Genomic DNA, 19,681 nt, shown 5'->3' with positions numbered 1-19,681 from the left:
TAACAGCACAGAGCAGGGACATTTAGAATGTTTTGATGGCGCGTTTGGAGTGACAATTCATCACAATTAAAGGAAAAACACATTCCGAAAGATATTTAGGTACTGTACACTCGTGGACAAAAGAATTTGAATGACTCTTTTGAGTTCCATGTAGAAGCCTTTTGGGTTCCATGTAAAACCATTTTGGGTATCATTTAGAACCCAAATGGGTTCTACATGGAACCCAAAATAGTTATTGAAAGGGTTCCCCTACAGGGACAAATTGAGAACCCTTTTTTTCTAAGAGTGTATATCCACAGAGAAGTTGTTTGTGGTCAAACATTATTTGAAAACCATGTCCAAAACTCAAAGAAGACAATAAAAAAGATTGTTGCTGAGATGTTTTTACTCCAAGGCTGACACATATTCTGACAGCCCCTTGCACCTTCCCACCTAGCAACTCTGCTGGATTGGATGGTTATATAAAGTAGTACAGTACAGTAGTTGGCACATTTCCCTCTGATGGGCCAGATACTGTTAGTTCATTAGGTCATTTCAGATACAGAACTACTTCAGATACAGAACTACTTCAGATACAGAACTACTTCAGATACTACTGCGGTATTGGAGCTGATAGGACTTGTTTTGGTATTCAGAAACACCCTCCTCCACTCAAACATCACAGACCAACTTTCTAAGTCATGTCTGTGTCATGCAGGCTCGTGTGCTAAGTCCTAGGACAGGCCAGAAACTGATTTTTATATTATTTTTGTGCAATAATAAGAAATACAGATGCAATTATAAAAACAGGCCTCCACACAGATATGGGCAGCAACAAGGCAGATAGGTTGAGGTAGCAGAGGCGTCATGCCCATACGGGGCACAAGGGCACGTGCCCCCTCAGATTGCTCCTGTTTTTTCCTGTCCATTCAAATGACTCCAGTCAAAGTCTATGGACAGGAGAGGCACAAGGGCTCACTCCACACCCTAGCTTCACTCGTTGCATTGAGCAGATTTCATGTGTGTGTGTGTAGGTGTGTGTGTGTGTGTGTGTGTGTGTGTGTGTGTGTGTGAATGTGTGTGTGTGTTAATGTAACAGAATCTCATGCTTCATTTGAATGAATTCATACAAACAGCTGAACACCCAATTCGTATGAAATCTTACAGCCCAGGTCATATGAAATGCTATAAATGCGGCCTAACGGACAGAAGGGGACCATTTATGCTGGCAGTTCAATAGGAAAGGCAACAATCTCCCATTTCGCTGGTTCGAATCGAGGTGGGGATATTTTGTTTGTGCTAATTCTTGTTGCTGACGCTTATGCTTAACCACTCAAAACTAATACTGCCTAACCGCCACGCAAGTCACATTCGTAGCTTTTCATACAAAGCGGATTGTACGATTTCATACAAATTTGTTCAGCTGTTTGTATTAATACATACAGATGTAGTGTGAGATCCTATTGGTTAACGAACTGTATCCATGAACCGTGTCCTGACCAGTCTAATATGGAGTTTGCGTTGTGAACTATTTGGAGGAAATGTGTCAATATTGGTATTTTAATGCCATATCGTTGGTAACTGGATGGCTACATCGGTCTATGGATTGTCAAAGTTGAGCTGCGGGTAATTTTGCCGGATAAGAACTATGCGGGCATCGGAGGCTCTCTCTTTCTATGCATGCATGGGCGCATATATATATATGTAGAGAGAGAGAGAGATAGTGATTGCTGGTTCCAAGGTCAACTTTATTCAAGGCGGCTGATAGTATATCTTTGTTTATTGGTATTTACATTTGTTTTGTTTTTTCAATTTTGGTTAATAACCTGTCACTCTGGTTGTTTGAGCTATCTGTATGGTGACCTGTATCTTTAGCTTTATCAAGGTTTGTTTGTGAGTAAATCTGGCGTATGTTTATATAACCTATGCAGAAAATATACACATTTTAGACATTAGGCATAGGGATAGTGGCTCTAGATTGTAGGAAAAAGATGTTTCAGATGTTAGAAAGATGCAAAATGGTCCAACTTCCAGAAGGGGGGGGGGGGAGCCCAACACGAACACGCCGATCCAATTAACCAAGGGCTTTGAAGTTGATTGTTGAATTAGGCCTAGGTAAACTGTGTGCACCTAAATCCCGTCTACAGCACTTCGCCTGATCTGAATTACAATAAACCCCATTATCCTGGAGTTTCTTTTAGGTAAATAGTCCGCCTGTGAGACATCTGGTAGGGTCTACTCTGACATGTTGAGTTGATTGTGATCCTATAATATTGTTATTATTTCATAAATCCAGTAGGCTATCTATCTATCTAATTGTGTGCGTACACTAGAGCTGCTGCGGCGTGGGGTTTCCCATAGCTGATTGCAGGGTTACCGCGCCCATCTCGCCGTTCGATGGCCGGGTGAGCGTAAAGTAGGTACTGAGGAAGACTTTTGGGCGGCTAAAGGGAAGTGGCATCTAAATGAAATATTTATAGGTAAAATACATTAGTGGAAATCGATTTTTGAGATTGCCTTTGCTTGCAGTTGAGACCAGTGCCCCATCCGCAGCAGCGAGTGGGTGTGATTTTTTTTCTCTCGGGTGTTTCTGATTGTTGAAAAAGCTCGCTCGGGGTAGGCTACGTTCGGGAAGGGCTGCTCCTCGGAAAGCTAGCTAGTTTGCCAGCTAGCTATTCACGGTGTTCGTTGATGCGTGGATTGGAGGGATACACCGTTTCCTTTTCCAGTCAATGCCAAATAAACACAAACAAACGCCAACTGAGAGAAGGGTAAGAAGCAATGGAATATTGTATCGGAGCAGTGGAATCTTGCAAAGGCATTAAAGAATCGTGGAATTGTTGTGGCAGATTTAGAACTGCCCGGGGGTGGGGTAACGATAGCAGCCAACTCTTAGCTAGCCAGTGTAGCTAACGTTGCTTGCTAACTTGTTCAGTCAAGAGTCAAACAAGAATCTGACGTGAAACGCCCGACGGGTGATTTTAGTTTATAGGGTTGCTGGTTATGTGTCTCCAGTTTTTACTTGATCACAATGCCTCTTTGAATACCTTAAAATGTTTCGCTAACGTTAGCTAACAAGCAAGATCATCAATTGCTAAATTAGCCTTTCCTCCTTAGTTACGTATCCAGCTGCGCCTAGCCGAGCGCTGCGCTGCTGAGCTGTCACTGGTAATCTTACAAGTTGAAAGTCATCATTGCTAACTCTAACCTATTGCACAACTGTGCCATTGTTACTAATATAACTAAATCAGTGCACTTCGTTGCCCGAACCAAAGCGTTTCTGTCAAATACATCATAGACATGTGATGTCTTGAGCGGTCTCTTCCAGACAGTTAGCTAGCTAAGCTAGCAAGGCAGAGCAAGCTAAAGTTGTAGGCCTAATAGAACACTAGTTATAGCTGTGTCTGTGCCATTTATCAACCTCAGTGTTGGCACAATCGCTTTGGTTGGCTCTATCTTAGGGTGTATTCTTGAGCTAATCAAATTAAATGCCCACTGCTGGCTTTAACGAGCTAGTTGGGAAAGTAACTGGATTTTCTTTAGCCAAACATTGAAGCAAAGCTCCTTGCTGGCTTAGTGGTAGCCTGCTACATTAAGTAGATTCCGACAGGATCGCGTAGAACTGCTTAAATTCAGTAGATGAGGCTCCAAATTCTCCAGCGACTTGCATACTACTACTAGTGGTGGGGCTGATGACTGTAGCCATTGAGGTCACTATGGCTAACGCATCGAGCAAGGATTTTTGCCTTCTGTTTCAGACATTCACTTATGCATTACTGGTATCTATTTAAAAACCTAAAGTGTTGGACATTCTTCTCCTTGTGCCATTTTTGAAGAAAGTAAATCCATCTGTGTATTGCTAACATCGCCCGCCTTCGACTCCCAACCCGAGGCCTAGTGAACAGCAGCGTACAAGATGGCGTTTGCAACGCCTCTCTCCCAGGTTCCTATCAATGCAAGACATTAGTATGCCATCGGTTAAGCTGTAAGGCGACCAGTGTATTTTAGTACACTATTTTACATTTCCTTCATAGTCTGTCGGGACGAGCAGTTTTTTTATTTTTTTTAGAAACCTGGTTGTGTTCCGTGGGCACCATGGAATCAAGAATGACAACGACTCGCTGCTAAACCATATCCGCACAATGCTCCTCATTTAAATGTTATTTTGCATAGTAAACGGGGAGTGCTTCATCGGTCTTCTCGGGTGAAATTCAAATTCAATGTAAATTCCGGTGGGTCGGGTCACACAGGCAAATCGTGGTGAAACAGTATCAATTCGGCCACAAAATGTGCACACATGCTGTACAATTACATAAGGAGAGTTCCATGACCTGATAAAACGAGATGTATGAACTTGATTGGACTGGAATGCCTGATGTTTAGATGCGTGGTTTGTATAGCCTCAATGCAACCACTATCTGCCTATTAGGGGATGTGGTTAGCTGGACAGGTTTTTGCCTTCCAGCTGATGGTAAACTTACTGTATGGTGAATGTTCATTGGATTCTCTGAATCTCTGCATTGACAAGGCTGGGTGAGTTCACGTCCAGTGTTACTGGAAACTATCTTGAAATTCTTAGAATGTATCTAATATGCTTAATGGAGAAATGATCCAATTTGCAAAGTGAAATGGAATAAGCATGGGCTAATCCTCTGTTCCCGGTTGCGGTGACAGTGAGAAATCTAGGCTACTTGTTGTAAGTATGATGCGTGTGTGTGTAAGAGTCTTAGCCTATAGCACATGCTTTATTTTCTAAGTGGAAAACAGATTTCTGACCCCTGTGTTGGCTTTTGCCAGCTGTTTTCCTGCTTGTGGGCAAGTATAGGATTACTGATTTAGTGTATGTGGATTTTAGCTTTTAGGATTATAGGCTTGGTCAGTGATAGTGCTAGTTATGGTCTTTTCTATGATCCAGCTTTAGCCTTACGAAATTTGTGGCAATGTCATAATAGCATCAGGCTAGCCACAAGCTAGACTATTGATATGTATAACCTGTCTTCAGAGCCTCATTGGATATGACAGTGACAAAGTGCAAGTGTTTTAAATAGTTCTCGCATCAGAAAAGGCTTAACCAAGCCTGCTGAGATAATGAATTAGAATTAAGTAATAAAAAAAAATATTTTAAGTTCCATGTCCCAAAGTTAATTTACTCACTACAAACATGTTGTGATGTCTGGGCCTACACAACGCATATCAAAGACGTCCTGTATGCTAGTGCTGGATCGATCCATTTCACTCACTAACGGGTCGGTCTCGCGACGGTCGTACCTGGCTTCGTTCAGAACAACAAACGCATTGGAAGCAGGCCTGCTGCTGCTGTTCCAGGCGGCAGCCCCAGTGGAGCAGACCGCTAGCCTCAAGAGACCTGAGAGCAGTCAGTAAGCCACACCTCCAGGCTGTTTGCCACAAATCCCTGTTTATCATGCAGTCAGCTGACCCTGATCAGGCGCTTGGAGAAGTGATGAGGAACTGCTTACAGTAAGAGGTTATGGACATTCCACCAAGGAAGCATCTCTAAGCAGAAGTTCACCCCCATAATTGCGTAATTTACTCATTGGTTTCTTATCCTCTTAGTAATGAATGGCTGTACTGACTAGCTGTCATGACTAGGCATGATGCATTACCTGGCTACAGTAACAGTACGTCCATCACAAGCGCTTCAGCAGAGATGACCCCACATGGGGTTGAGTGGTGGTCATTGCAGCACCATCTGAATTCAGTGCCTAAAGTGTCAAACCAAACCAAGTCCCAGAGTCAAACAGTGAACTTTCCCTTGGGACGATAGTCCTAGATAGTGTAGAAGTCCTTGTTTTTAAGTACACTATTACTAATAACGTTTTTATTTACTAATAGTTTTTCTTCAGTGTATTTGCGCTACACTGTCTGCATGGTGTCTTTGTTCATGATGTTAGTCATCATATTAGGTGTGTAATAACAGTGTGTAATAAGCAGTGTAATAAGCAGATTTAACTTAATTACAATGTAGTTTTTATCAGAGATTAGAAGATTAATGGACATTGACCTGTCTGAAAAGGTCAGCCAATTAGAGAGGAGGATCTATAGGGTGAGGTGGTAGTTTAAAAGAAGGTCTTCAGCCTATAGCTCTCAAACTCTCTGGGACCACGCTGAGTGGAATAGGCTACGTTGAGGTATGGTGCTGGGGTTTGTTTGGGGGGGGGGGGGGATATAGAGGATAGATGACAGATTTCCATCATTAGTCATTTTGTTTCTCTCGATTTGTATATATTTTGTGTCCAGTCTTGGAAATTGTAGATCTCTGCCGTATTACCACATTACACTTACCTCTCTCTTGATATCTTTATTTATGTAATTAACTGCTACCTTTTTTTTTCCTGTATTAAATGTTGACTTTTATATCTGGGGAGAATTTACTTCTATCTAGTCTTGTAGTCTGTCAAATTTGGTCTGACGACATTAAGCCGATGTTAACGGCTGTTTTGACGTGATGCTTTTGTTGAGCCAGCTAGGTTATGTTGCTTTATGCAGTATCCAGTGTGGCCTACATGGTTAGATGTCCCTTGTTGTTCTCAGGTATCACGGAAGTATTGTTATGTCCTCCAAAGTGTTGCCCTAAGCTGTGCTTGGGTGTAAGCTATGTCCCATGGGCCAGCTGGGTGGATGTTAATAGGAAGATCAGCGATTGAATTTTGGAGAAATGTGTGTTTTTGAGTTGCCCCAGAAACGGTGTGATCAACATCTGTATCGATACATGGTTTATTGATCATCAGTAGCGCCGTTGGCTATAACCTCCTGAGCATCCCAGGATTGGGGTCAATAGGATAACGGTTGGTTTTCGGATCATCGGCAAGTCATGTCTTAACAGGATTTGGTGAGCGAAGCTAAATGAAGTGTGTCTCGGGATTATGTCAATGACATTGAGGTGAGAGGGTAGGACTGGGCCTGTAACACAGACCTGCGAAGGCAGAAGAAGTGTTGCAAAGTTGGCTCCAGAGCCACGCCAACATATACACTGTTATTTTGGAATTAACTTGAAAAAACATGCTCCCTTTCACCACACAATTAGTTTGAGTGGCTGGAAAGTGAGTTGAGTGATTTCCTAATGTAAAATATCCTCTCCTCCATAAACATGCACCAACCACAAACATCACTTCCTAGAATATTTTTCTAGCCTTGAGAGCCAAGAGAACCCCCAAGGGCCTACCTGAGACTTGCCCTGAAATGATTTTGGATCGGTTAGTGGAATAAACAATTAGATTAATGTCTTGTAATGGCAAGTTCACTTTCAATTGTCAAGCTGTGAGAATCATTTCTATATACTAAATAATTTGGTGGATTGTCTGTTTCGGAAATGTGTACAAAACGTGCCAAAATCAGAAACAAATAGATGGCGAACTTTGTATTGACTGTCCATTACATTGTTCCTCCCGTGTGGATTCCATGCTATTTTTGATGAATTTGTCTGTTTTTAGATTTTGGTCCTTGTCTACGTTCATTGTTCAGCCCCATAAATAAAGTGAGTGAGTGATGTCAGTTGTTTTTGGGAGACTGACCGTCTTCCTTCCTCTTCCAGATCAACAAGTGTCCCGGCAGCTGGAGAGAGGTAGACACACTAGCAGAGGAAAATGAGTGAACTGGACCAGTTACGTCAGGAGGCTGAGCAGCTCAAAAACCAGATCAGAGTGAGTGTTATTCTATCTATATCTATATCTATCTGTCGGTCTCTGTCTATCTATCTGTCGGTCTGTCTGTCTGTCTGTCTACCTTTGTATCTATCTATCTGTCTGTCTATCTATATCTATCTGTTGGTATATCTCTCTATCTATATCTATCTGTCTGTCTCTATCTATATCTGTCTGTCTGTCTATCTATATCAATCTGTCGGTCTATCTCTATCTATATATCTCTCTCTCTCTATCTATATATCCTTGTATTTGTCCGTCTCTCTATCTGTCTGTCTGTCTGTCAGCAGCTGCCCTCAAAGAAAGCATTTGCTGAAAGCGTAGGGACATTTTGGGTTGTGTGTGAATATACAACTTGAAACTCATTAATACCGTAGATGAATGCTAAGATCTTGTTTCACATTCTCCTTTGGTCGGTTTTTGTAGTTAAACATGTCTGTGACGTGACGCTGTCCTCCCTCTCCTTCTCCCGTAGGATGCCAGGAAAGCATGTGCCGATGCCACGCTATCACAGGTAACGTCACTACGCTTCGACAACATCGGCCCGAAAAATAAGAATAAAAAAAATAAAAATCACATTTTGTCAGTTATCGTGTAACTTAGTTTTTGGATTTATTTTTTTTGCAGATCACCGCCAATATCGATCCCGTTGGTCGAATTCAGATGCGCACCAGACGAACATTGAGGGGCCATTTGGCTAAGATCTATGCCATGCACTGGGGCACGGATTCCAGGTGAGTGCACCTTTCTATGTTTTGCAGTAGATATGAAGGCACTGAATGATCCTGGTTCTGTAAAACATTTACATTTGTGGCGTTTAGCAGACGCCTTTATCCAAAGCAACAACAAATACATTTGTTTAAGTAAGTGAATCATCCATCCATAAAACAAGGGGTATTGAAATCAGGGGAGGCTGGTGGAGGTAGAAGTCCACCAGCCTCTAGAAGTAGAATGGGTCATTGTAAAGCATGGAACGGAATGAGGAATGGTATCAAACACCCGTAGTGGAGGTAGAAATCACACGATTCATACGTTCCCGATTCCATGCATTACAATGAGCCCGTCCTCCGATTTCTACCTCTGCCAGCCTTCCCCTAGCTGAATTGGTGTGGTGACACGTGGCAAATGGATTTGTTGATTCTGTTGATTCCATGTGTGTTAGCGATGGATGTTAGGAGTCATCATGACTAAGCATGTGGTGTTTCTATTGCCGTCCATGGATCTGATGCTTCATAACATTTGGTCCCACTTCACAACATTGTTGCCCCTATACCTGTGTAGTTACTCTGTAATTACTCATATTAACATAGGCTGGTACATTGAGTTATTTATTTGTAATGTATACTCCTGTCAAATGCAGGTTACGTTGAGTCATTTATTTGTACTGTATACTCCTGTAGAATGCAGGCAGTGTTTGGTTGTGAAGTGTCTATTGCGGACCGTCTCTCCTTGACCTTACAAGTGTTCACTCTGTGTCTCAGGCTCCTGGTCAGTGCCTCCCAAGATGGCAAGCTCATTATCTGGGACAGCTATACCACAAACAAGGTAATACACCTCAGTGGCTCAACTTGCGCTGCCTGTTGATATCATATTCATTGATATGTTATCAGATAATCGATGCTGCTGGAATGCCTGCTCAATAGTAATAGACGTGGTCTACATGCAGGGGAGGCTGGTGGAGGTAGAAATCGGAGGACGGGCTCATTGTAATGAATAGAATGAGAGATGGTATCAAAAACGTGTGTTTGAAAACATTCCTCGTTCCATTCCATGCATTGCAATGAGCCCATCCTCCGATTTCTACCTCCACCAGCCTCCCCTGATCAGATCAGGTTTTATGCCCAGTTTGACTTGAGCTGAAGTGGTTAACTCCCCTTATTTCAACCCCGTATCTTGCTAATGTTAAGTGGAATGTCATGATACATTTCATTAGCCTTTTCTCAATTGGTAGGAACGCAACTCCTCGTGTCCTACTGAAAACGCATTGGAAGGAGAAGATCTAGGTTACATGTTCTCCTCCGATGCTTTTTGAGGACGAAACGAGTGGAGGAAAAAGGACGCAAGGAGTCGTGTTTACTGACAATGGGAGAAAAAGGCTAATGTATCCATTCCTCGCCCTTTGACCTCTCCCACCTTCTCCTTCCAGGTTCATGCCATTCCTCTGCGTTCTTCCTGGGTCATGACCTGTGCATACGCACCTTCAGGAAACTACGTGGCCTGTGGAGGTCTGGACAACATCTGCTCCATCTACAACCTGAAGACCCGCGAGGGGAATGTACGTGTGAGCCGCGAGCTCGCTGGACACACAGGTACACAACGCTCTTCTGTTACCTGCCACTGTGTTTTCCTCCTGATATCCACCCACCCATCCATCTTCTTTTTTTTTTTTTTTTTTAACGATTCTGCTAATTTGAAAAACAGGATGGGGACATATCCTAATTACTGTCATCAACTCTCTCCTCTGCAGGTTATCTGTCCTGCTGTCGTTTCGTTGACGACAACCAGATTATTACAAGCTCTGGAGACACCACCTGGTAGGTGAAAGAACCACAGTCTCCTTCTTTGACATTGACCACAGCTCACTTTCAGTGCTGCTCCACTGTTAACTTCCCCAATGTGGGTTGGATTTGTATAAAACCTCACACGTATGCCCCCCCCCCCCCCCCACCCCATGCTAGTCTGACTTTGACATTTTGTTTGCAGTGCTCTTTGGGACATCGAGACCGGCCAGCAGACAACCACCTTTGCTGGGCACACTGGTGATGTCATGAGCCTCTCATTGGCCCCTGACACGAGGTTATTCGTCTCTGGTGCTTGTGACGCCTCAGCCAAACTGTGGGACGTCAGAGAGGGCATGTGCAGACAGACGTTCACCGGCCATGAGTCTGACATCAATGCCATCTGTGTAAGGACCACATCCTTCATCAGTACCTCCTTTCAAAGACATCTGTACCCATTTATGTATCTCTGTTTTGATGGAATTATATGATAAAATGGTTTTGTAATCTCTTTACCTTACCACATTTCAGAATGCGTTCACAAATGTGCTTTCCTATACAAGATGAAGGCAACAATCATGTTCATATTCGGCGGTTAAGACTTTTCCGAGTAATTCATTGCTTCATGGCGTGTTCTGTGATTTATTTTTTTACAGTTCTTCCCCAATGGCAATGCTTTCGCCACGGGCTCAGATGACGCGACCTGCAGACTCTTTGACCTGCGCGCCGACCAGGAGCTGATGATCTACTCACACGACAACATCATCTGCGGCATCACCTCTGTGGCGTTCTCCAAGAGCGGCCGCCTCCTCTTGGCTGGATACGATGACTTCAACTGCAATGTGTGGGACACTCTGAAGGCGGACCGTGCAGGTGAGTCGCAGAGGAGAAGCCAGAGAGTCCACTGAGCATGTCTCTGGTTCTTACTGTCCGCACGTGTCAAAGTCAACATGTCCTTTTACACAGAAATTCAAATATAACCCACTTTACCGTAACAGGAAAAAATATTTTTTGTTGAAATGCCACATTTCGTGTGATGTCTGTAAATGTTAACAAATGTTCAACTATCAAGCTTGTATGAAATTGCGTCTTTCCCTGCGTCATATTTGTAGCAGCAGCAGCAGCTGCAGCAGCGTACACACTCTTAACAGTTGTTATTGCGGCGCTCCCTCAGGTGTGTTGGCTGGGCATGACAACCGTGTAAGCTGCCTGGGCGTTACCGACGACGGCATGGCGGTGGCAACAGGATCCTGGGACAGTTTTCTGAAGATCTGGAATTGAGGCCGGAAAGGTAAAGCCTAAGCCTCTCCATCCTCTCATGGTGATTTAAAGGATGTTATGGAGCCGCTCCTGAACTTTGCTGTGCTCAATGCTTCCTCGTGTGAGCTGTATCAGCTGCAACTGCAGTACCAGTCAAAAGTCTGGACACACCTTCTCGTTCAATGGTTTTTCTTTTTTCTTTTTATTGTTTTCTACATTGTAGATTAATATTGAAGACATCAAAACTATGAAGGAACACATATGGAATTATGTAGTCAACAAAAAAAGTGTTAAACAAACCAGAATATATTTTAGATTCTTCAAAGTAGCCTTTTGCTTTGATGACAGCTTTGCACACTCTTGGCATGTTTGTGTCCAAACTTTTGACTGGTACTGTATGTTGTTATTACAATGCAGAATCTTCTCCTGTTCAATACTGGTTTCCTGGGTAGGGTACATTTCTTGTGCTGCAAGCTCAGAATTAGGGTCTCATGCGCAGTAAGGGTGGGTGGTGTGGTCTCTCCCTCTCCCTCTCCCTCTCCGTCTCTGTCTCTCTCTCTCTCTCTCGTTCATTGATCCCCCTGACTCAGACTCTTGTCTTGTTCCTCAGATGTCATTAGAACTCCAAAGTTGACTGGAAGACCATTACAACTTCAGAATGTTAAAATTTTCACAGCATCTTCTTCAACACCGTTTTAAACTGACTTGGACACCACAAAAACTAAGGGAAACCAATGCCTTTCCTACACAAAGAAGAGCACAATTGTTTATCACCTAGCTAAAAAGAAGATTTCCTGTGGTATCAAATCAAAAAAACTTGTGCATTCCTTCTTGGACCATTGTATGTTACCTTGAAAGAGAAAACACTATCATCCCATGCAAATGTATGTGTCTTGAAAGCAGATGTTGGAGCATAATTGTACAAATTATTTAACTTTTTTTTTTTTTTTTTTTTTTTTTTGAAGAATTCTATTCTGATGGTTTGTTAGTTATATTCAATGGCTTTCTTTTACGTCACGTTTTCTCTCAGTGGTTTTAGATATGTTTGAAATTAAAGCTTGTCATTTTAATCCAGTTTAATCATGTAAGAAAGATGAGACAAAATAAAACATGCAGAAAGCATGAAAGCAGAAGCTTGACCAGATTACACGAGCAGCTTTCAGAAAATGTTGATGTATTTATATACTAGCTGTTTTTGTTTCATCACAGCTTTTTTGCACAAAAAGAAACTTTGCTTCTCAACTAATACTGTGTTGACTAACATGTTATGAATTGTGATGAATGCTCATTCCAACACACGAAGAGTTTTGAGTGACTTATTTACAGTTAACACCTTAACTCTGTCTTCATTGTTTGGGTGGGGGTGGGGGAGGGGGGATCCTGTGGTGATTTAGGGCAATTTAAGTGAATGGATGGGGATTTTTTTTCTTCTTTTTTTTAAATAAATGATCCACTTTTCAGTGAGACATCTGACTCGACTGAATAGACAGACCCTTTTCTGTGCTTGGGAACTGCAGTTGCTACTCTGTGAATGAAATGTACAAATCAATGTCTGAAAATAATGATCTGAAATTTTAAGTTAAGAACTCATTTTTATTTTGTCTGCCATGGGGTTTCTTTAGATGTGCATGCGGTAGGCTTGCTTTCCACAGTGAAAAGATCCAAATCATGTCTTTCTCATGAGCAGAGGAACCTGTTGATTGTAATTTGAACTTGATTCAAATTATTTTCGGCTAAACTCTGCATACATTATGTACCTATACTGGCAAAGCTATGCACCAGCGTGAAAGAGAGTGGGAAACGGATTTGATTTTGACTGCAGACTTAATGTAAAATATGCTTACCAGTTCTAATGATGCCAATTTCTTTGTAATAATCCAGCCAATTTCTTTGTAATAATCCATAACTGAATGATTGTGAGAACCTTCCACTCCTTGAAATATTGACACCTGATGGAACGACACGTTCTTTTAGATTTCTGTCCATACTAAAACATTGTAATTTTTTTTTTCTTCTTCTCAGTCTTAAATAAAATGGCAAAAGGCATCTGAATGACAACGTTTTTCACTGTATACAGAAGCACTTTCGTTAGTAGATGTGACATATTTCCACTTTTTTTTTTCCCTTTTTTTTTTTTCTCTTTTTTTCTGCGATGATGTACAATAAATGTGATGTATTTGTGTGTGGCCACAAGTTAAAATGCAATTCAATTGAGATGGATCCCTTTTCTCTTTCCATTAATAAGATAGAGCTCTGCACCCGTATGTATCTCCTCACCTTTTGTATTTTATTTGAGTCTGTTGGTGTACCACGGCGAGCTGGATGCAAGATAGATACTGTACTAAAATGTACTGTTATTGAACATGTAATAAAAAGCTGTTTGAGATGTCTTTTCCTCGTTTGAATTACTCTCAGTTAGAAATCCGTCTCCACTGCACTCAGTAAAACTGTCGGCCAGATCACATGGGAATTGTTGGCATTGTTACGTTCTATTAATACATAAATACCATGCCGAGAGCAGAATCATACATTTATGCACAGAGGCCCCCCCCCCGGACAAATTTCATATTGTTCTTTCTGACAATTTCTTGCATTATAACTCTTAATGTTTGAATGAATATGGACAGGTTGATCATTAATGGACTTTCATACACATGCAATACAGGGGGAAAAACAGCCATAGAAGTTCAAACATTAAAATGGAAGAGCAAGAGAGGACTGAGGACTGTAGAGACTAATGCAATGCAACAGGATTATCAACGTAAGTAAAACACATGTCTATCATCGCTCCGATACTGTACTTAACCTTCAGAGGTCGTATATAATTAAATCATGTGCCTCCAAAGTTGTTAATAGATTGTATGGCTTTGGTCAACACTGTCCATAGGTTCAGATGCCATGCGTGGTGGGTCTGGTTGTGTGTGTGCAGGGAAGGGTGGGGTGACATATGAGACGGCACATTCACATTCAACAGCTGTGGCGGCGCTCGCTCCCCCACCTGGCGGTCACAGGAAGTCCGTATGTTGTTTTTTGAAGCTGGACTCTCACATAAAATCCGGATATAAGGGGGGGGGCGGAGAAATGAGATAGATATTCTAATCAAATATGGCGTTTACTCGGTAGCATTGATTTACACATTGCAACAAGCGTATACACAAAGTAAAATAAATATCACATTTTCTTACAACACATATTATTATTTTTCCAAAATGAATGACCGATTCACAACACCCATAACCTATTTACAAATGAGATGTTCCAAGGGTATGACGTACTTCCTACATGACTTGGACGACGCCATTTTGATTTACAAACCGGAGCGGTCCTCTCTACAGTCGTAGTTAAATACTTGCTCTGTATTTGGAACATTTCTTGCATGCTTGGTTAGGGGGTAAAAAAAAAACATCGGTTTAGTGTTATCGTCTATTTCGAAGTTGTCGGATTGAATTCGTCTTACAAGAAATTCGACGTCAACGCGACAGTACGCAGCGAGCAAGCCAGCTCGTCGAAGCCACATTGCTAACGCGAGGTCGTCGTGTGGTGTTGATGACACAAAGCTAAGCAGCTCGCCCAGCGAACAAAGGACCACGGGACCGAAGCAGCTGCGCCGTCCGCCACCATACCGCTGTCCGCTCTCAGTGGCGCAGTTCGTTACGAACACGGTTGGACTCGAGATTAGGATATTTAGTTCATACATCTTAACCAGGCCGCTTGCCAACATCTTTTGTGGGCCTTTTCGCGTTCGTTCGCCGTCTGCGCTACTCGTTCAACTGGTGCGGTGTTTTTAGTTGAGAAAAGGCTTTGTTGTGGGGTCAAAATGGCAGAGGTTTACATTCGCGTAGCCGAGGAGGAGAATGAGGAGCCTATGGAGATCCCGTCCGAAGATGATGGCACAGTTCTGCTTTCAACAGTGGCAGCCCAGTTCCCAGGGGCCTGTGGCCTACGGTTCCGGAGCCCGGTATCACAGTGCATGCGAGGAGTTCGTCTGGTCGAAGGCATTCTTCATGCACCAGAGAACGGCTGGGGCAATCTAGTGTTTGTTGTAAATTATCCCAAAGGTACGTACCTAGCTAGATCACATGCAACATTTCACCCATATTCCGCTTCTGATCTAAACCTATTCACATAATTAGTTCCCGTGATGCCTTGCAACAATAGAACAATACATGGATTGTATTGGACACATGTTCTAACATCTGATTGATTCCTGAATGAATGATCCTTGATTTAGACAACAAAAGGAAGATGGACGAGATTGACGCGTCTTCCGCGGTGAAGGTGAAGAGAGGCGATATGAAGACCTCTGATCTGATTGTACTTGGGTTGCCATGGAAAACATCTGAACAGGACTTGAAAGATTACTTCGGTACCTTCGGCGAAGTCATTATGGTCCAGGTAAGGTTTCAACATTCACATTAAGAATTAATCCGGTCACCCGTTTGAATTATTAAAGCTTTGAATGGTACGAATAGCTTTTCACTGCCACAGAGTAATTAATGAATCCCCTCCCTGCCCCCATTTAGGTGAAACGAGATGTGAAGACTGGAAATTCCAAAGGATTTGGTTTTGTGAGGTTCACGGAGTACGAGACCCAAGACAAGGTGGTATCTCAGCGTCACATGATTGACGGGAGATGGTGTGACTGCAAGCTCCCCAACTCTAAGGTAATGTATAATGCATGGGGTGTAATATACAGCATTTATAGCAAGAGGACAATTGCCCTACTCTTGTGTTTTGGTTTAAACTTTTTAATTAATTTCACAGCTCAGACTACCAGTGTTAATCGTCATTATGCATGTCATTGTACAGTATGCTATTTTGGTAAAGTTTATATGTAATGATAACCTGATCCACACAGTGTGTAATTGATTCCTATGCAAATCAGAGACCCAATAAAAACAAATATGAATTCCAAAATTACATTTTGTCATTCTGGGGTATTGTGTGTGGATTGATAATTTTAAATCAATCCATTTTAAATTGAGTATAACACAACAAAATGTGGGGAAAAGTGAAGGGTTCTGAATACTTTCCGAAGGCACTGTATGAGGTCTTTTTCTTTTGTGTAACAGCAAGGCCCAGATGAGCCTCTGAGGTGCAGGAAAGTGTTTGTCGGCCGCTGCACAGAGGACATGTCTGCTGACGAGCTGCGTCAGTTCTTCATGCAGTACGGCGAGGTCACCGACGTCTTCATCCCCAAGCCCTTCCGTGCCTTTGCCTTCGTCACCTTCGCTGATGACCAGGTACCGTGTCAAACCCGCGCCGCTGTTTCATAAGAGAATTAGAATCTCCGTGGGCCGCAAACGGCACACTCCCAGTCAACGTGACACACTGGTCAGTCTGACAGATTCAACGCATCGCCTGTATTGCAACCCCCTGTCACATGCACATCTGATCTGGTCCTCTGTGGCTCAGTCGGTAGAGCACGGCGCTAACAACGCTTAGGTTGTGGGTTTGATTCCCGCTGGGACCATATATACTGAAATGTATGCACTCACTGCAATGTAAGTCGCTTTGGATAACAGCGTCATCTAAATGGCATATGTGTCATCTTATTTGTATTATATTTACATTTAAGTCATTTAGCAGACGCTTTTATCCAAAGCGACTTACAACAAGTACATTTATACATCAAGTAAGTGAATCAACTGTACAACAGTCTCTTTGCAAGAAGAGTCTGCTGCTCACGCCTCGCTGACCCCCGTGCTTCTTTTCATTCCAGGTTGCGGCGTCCTTATGTGGAGAGGACCTGATTATTAAGGGCGTCAGCGTGCACATCTCAAACGCCGAGCCAAAACACGGCAATAGGCAAATGGATCGGGCTGGGCGGTTCGGGAACGGTTTCGGGGCGCAGGGGTTTGGCAGTAGCCGTACGGGGTTGGGGAGCAGCTCCAATAGCAATTTGGCCAATTTTGGCTCCTTTAGCCTGAACCCCGCCATGATGGCAGCAGCACAGGCGGCCCTTCAGAGCAGTTGGGGAATGATGGGCATGTTGGCTAGCCAGCAAGGGCAGACCGGGGCCACGTCTGGCACCTCCGCCACCGGGCAGACGACCTCCAGTAGGGAGGCGAGTCAGTCATTTGGTACCGGTAACAGTAACTACGGTACCAGCTCAGCCAGCCTAGGGTGGGGTACCGGGTCTAACTCAACCAGTGGGAGTGGGTTTAGCTCAGGTTTTGGGTCCAGCATGGAGTCTAAGTCTTCTGGGTGGGGGATGTAAGTTAAGTAAGGGTGAATGGTAAGTATTGTGAGAGAAATGTCTTTTCAACATTTATTTTTTGGTGTTCTATTGCGTATCTGAACGCTTTTGTGAAATGTTTTGTACATTTGGAAAAAATGCAAAAGATTTAATTTAGAAAGTGTTTGAAGTGAATTATTGTTTACCAGGGTGTTAAACTTAAGTGCTACTTTTGATGTCCAATTGATTTGTTCTTAAGTTTGTATTATCCTGACAAATTTCAACTGGATTCTTTAATGCATGTATTGTGAGTTGTACTGTTACTGAAAATGCATGAGAAATCATTGGTTCACCATTCAAATGTATCTTCGAAAGCAATCCTTGCATTGGAAAGAATCTGGTTGAAACTTAAATGTTTTTAAGTGCAACTTTATTTGCAGTCAAGTTCTATGGAAAAGCCTTCACTAAAATCTCTTCTGCAGTTCACCTCTCTACCATTTTCCCGGGAAGAAGCTCCTCTTTGGCAGCATTCTTTGGGTGATGTCAGTATCACTCCTACTTCCCACCTGTAAATGCTTTGCCATCAAAGAACGGCTTCACTCCGCATGGTCTAAGAGACGGTGGGTGTTTCATTTTTATCCACTTTTTAAAATGGAAAGATCAGCGCAACTGACATTTTGAGAACTCATGAGTGCGATTGAGGATGGCTTGTGGCGAAGAGTGAGTCGTTGAGTGAGCGAACGAACGGAGAGAGAAAAAGCGTGAAAAGGACTGGTTGTGCGATGAAAGAGCCCAATATGACTGCTTTTGTGAGTGTGAATGGAAAACTGCAGATGCTACAAGCGCCTCCCCCCTCCCTAAAATGGACATTTCACTAACTAGTACTTCAAGATCTCTTTTTTTATCTTTGCAATTTTTCCTACCTTCCTTTTTAGTATATTGATCAAGTGCAGAAGTAGTATCCATTGTAGTGTGGAATGTTGTGATGAATATTTGTCTTGCTTATATAACCTGACTTGAATGCTGTATGGTGTGTCTGGTTTCTTTCCTTGTTATTGATCTGATCTGTAAGTGTGAACTTGATGTGGATGACACCTGCTGAGGCCACTGGGGACGTGAGTGTTTGTGTGAGAACGTCGAGTGGTGTGGTTGTCAACGATTCCTTGTAGATCTCGGTGTGCTTCAAAAGGTGTTCCAAGACATGTCAAATGAAGGGAGTTCTCTAATAAAACTTGTTTGAATAGATATGCTTACTTTTGTCATTTGAGTTGCCACAATCTAAAATGTGAATTCACATATCTAGGCACCTTGGACACTGCTGACCGAGGTTTCCGTCTGAACCCAGACTGAAGGCAGTGTTCCCAAGGATGAAGAAGGAAGTCCCACCTGTTTCAATGTGTGGCCCTCTCAGACATGAAGTGGGGTAGTGCTTTTATTTTTGCTACTTCTCTGAAATCTAACATAAATTGGCAGGTGTAATTGAGTAGTAAATTTGGTATGGTAATTTCTCTCAAAGGAATTTGAAGTAGAAGTAGTTGTAGTATTTTTTTTTTTTTTATCTTTCTCCAGTGACGATGCATAGAAGGCCATAGATGTTCTGACTAAAACTGATGATCGAAGGCTTAGTAGCCTCTGGTGTCCAATTTGGCTTTAATCAATGAACTAATTTAGATGCATTGTTTGGAACATTTGCTGTTTATCTGTATTTTTTCTAGGGGCAGATAACATGCACAATGAAGCACCAACAGGTGTAGGTAATACTAATGCTGTGTTCCCAGGAACCATGATGACACAACATCGTAGCATGTTTTTGACGACCATTATACAACACGATGAATAAAGTGATTTTTTTATTTATTTATTATTATTATTATTAATCAGTATTCATACAGAAATATGGTTGAAAAACGGTGCTTATTTTACATTTTTACAATAAAAAAGCTTTTCACATTGTACCACATGCTGGATGATGCAGAGCTTTCAATAAATGTGTGCTACAAATTGCTCATGCCAGTTGACCCTTCGTGTGCTGTCTGCGATGTCTGAATGTCTCAAATAAAGTACTGGTCTGTCTCCATTACGTCACACCATATGAGCGACCCCCG

The 19,681-nt window shown here is 42.5% G+C and overlaps 2 protein-coding genes across 6 annotated transcripts; both read left to right on the top strand.

The window, feature by feature from the left end:
• The first annotated feature begins 2,370 nt into the window (after positions 1–2,370).
• Positions 2,371–13,273, top strand: gnb1b (guanine nucleotide binding protein (G protein), beta polypeptide 1b). Of its 3 annotated transcripts, none has more exons than XM_083668147.1 (11): positions 2,371–2,538; positions 7,532–7,640; positions 8,116–8,154; positions 8,268–8,374; positions 9,122–9,185; positions 9,787–9,949; positions 10,108–10,174; positions 10,344–10,545; positions 10,795–11,011; positions 11,313–11,429; positions 12,009–13,273. In XM_083668147.1, exons 2-10 carry the CDS (start codon positions 7,584–7,586, stop codon positions 11,417–11,419), a joined length of 1,023 nt encoding a protein of 340 aa, XP_083524273.1. In that variant the 5' UTR covers positions 2,371–2,538; positions 7,532–7,583; the 3' UTR covers positions 11,420–11,429; positions 12,009–13,273. The 3 variants fall into 3 exon arrangements, with proteins under 3 accessions (XP_083524273.1, XP_083524272.1, XP_083524271.1); XM_083668146.1 differs by having other exon boundaries at positions 2,379–2,459; XM_083668145.1 differs by lacking the exon at positions 2,371–2,538 and adding an exon at positions 2,555–2,750.
• Positions 13,274–14,716: 1,443 nt separating this feature from the next.
• Positions 14,717–19,589, top strand: tardbpb (TAR DNA binding protein b). 3 transcript variants are annotated; one of them, XR_014554178.1, is made up of 7 exons: positions 14,717–15,456; positions 15,630–15,793; positions 15,922–16,062; positions 16,471–16,641; positions 17,121–18,196; positions 18,880–18,999; positions 19,292–19,589. XR_014554178.1 is itself a non-coding variant. In XM_083668144.1 (5 exons), the coding sequence occupies exons 1-5, from the start codon at positions 15,216–15,218 to the stop codon at positions 17,616–17,618; spliced, it is 1,215 nt and encodes a 404-aa protein (XP_083524270.1). In that variant the 5' UTR covers positions 14,717–15,215; the 3' UTR covers positions 17,619–18,821. The 3 variants fall into 3 exon arrangements, 1 of the variants encoding a protein (XP_083524270.1); XR_014554179.1 differs by having other exon boundaries at positions 18,880–19,589; XM_083668144.1 differs by lacking the exons at positions 18,880–18,999; positions 19,292–19,589 and having other exon boundaries at positions 17,121–18,821.
• Positions 19,590–19,681: the final 92 nt, after the last annotated feature.

This window comes from Argentina silus (assembly GCF_951799395.1).
Source record: "Argentina silus genome assembly, chromosome: 4".
In the NCBI taxonomy this organism is placed as follows: Eukaryota; Metazoa; Chordata; class Actinopteri; order Argentiniformes; family Argentinidae; genus Argentina; species Argentina silus.
This window is presented reverse-complemented; position numbering and strand designations above follow the sequence as displayed.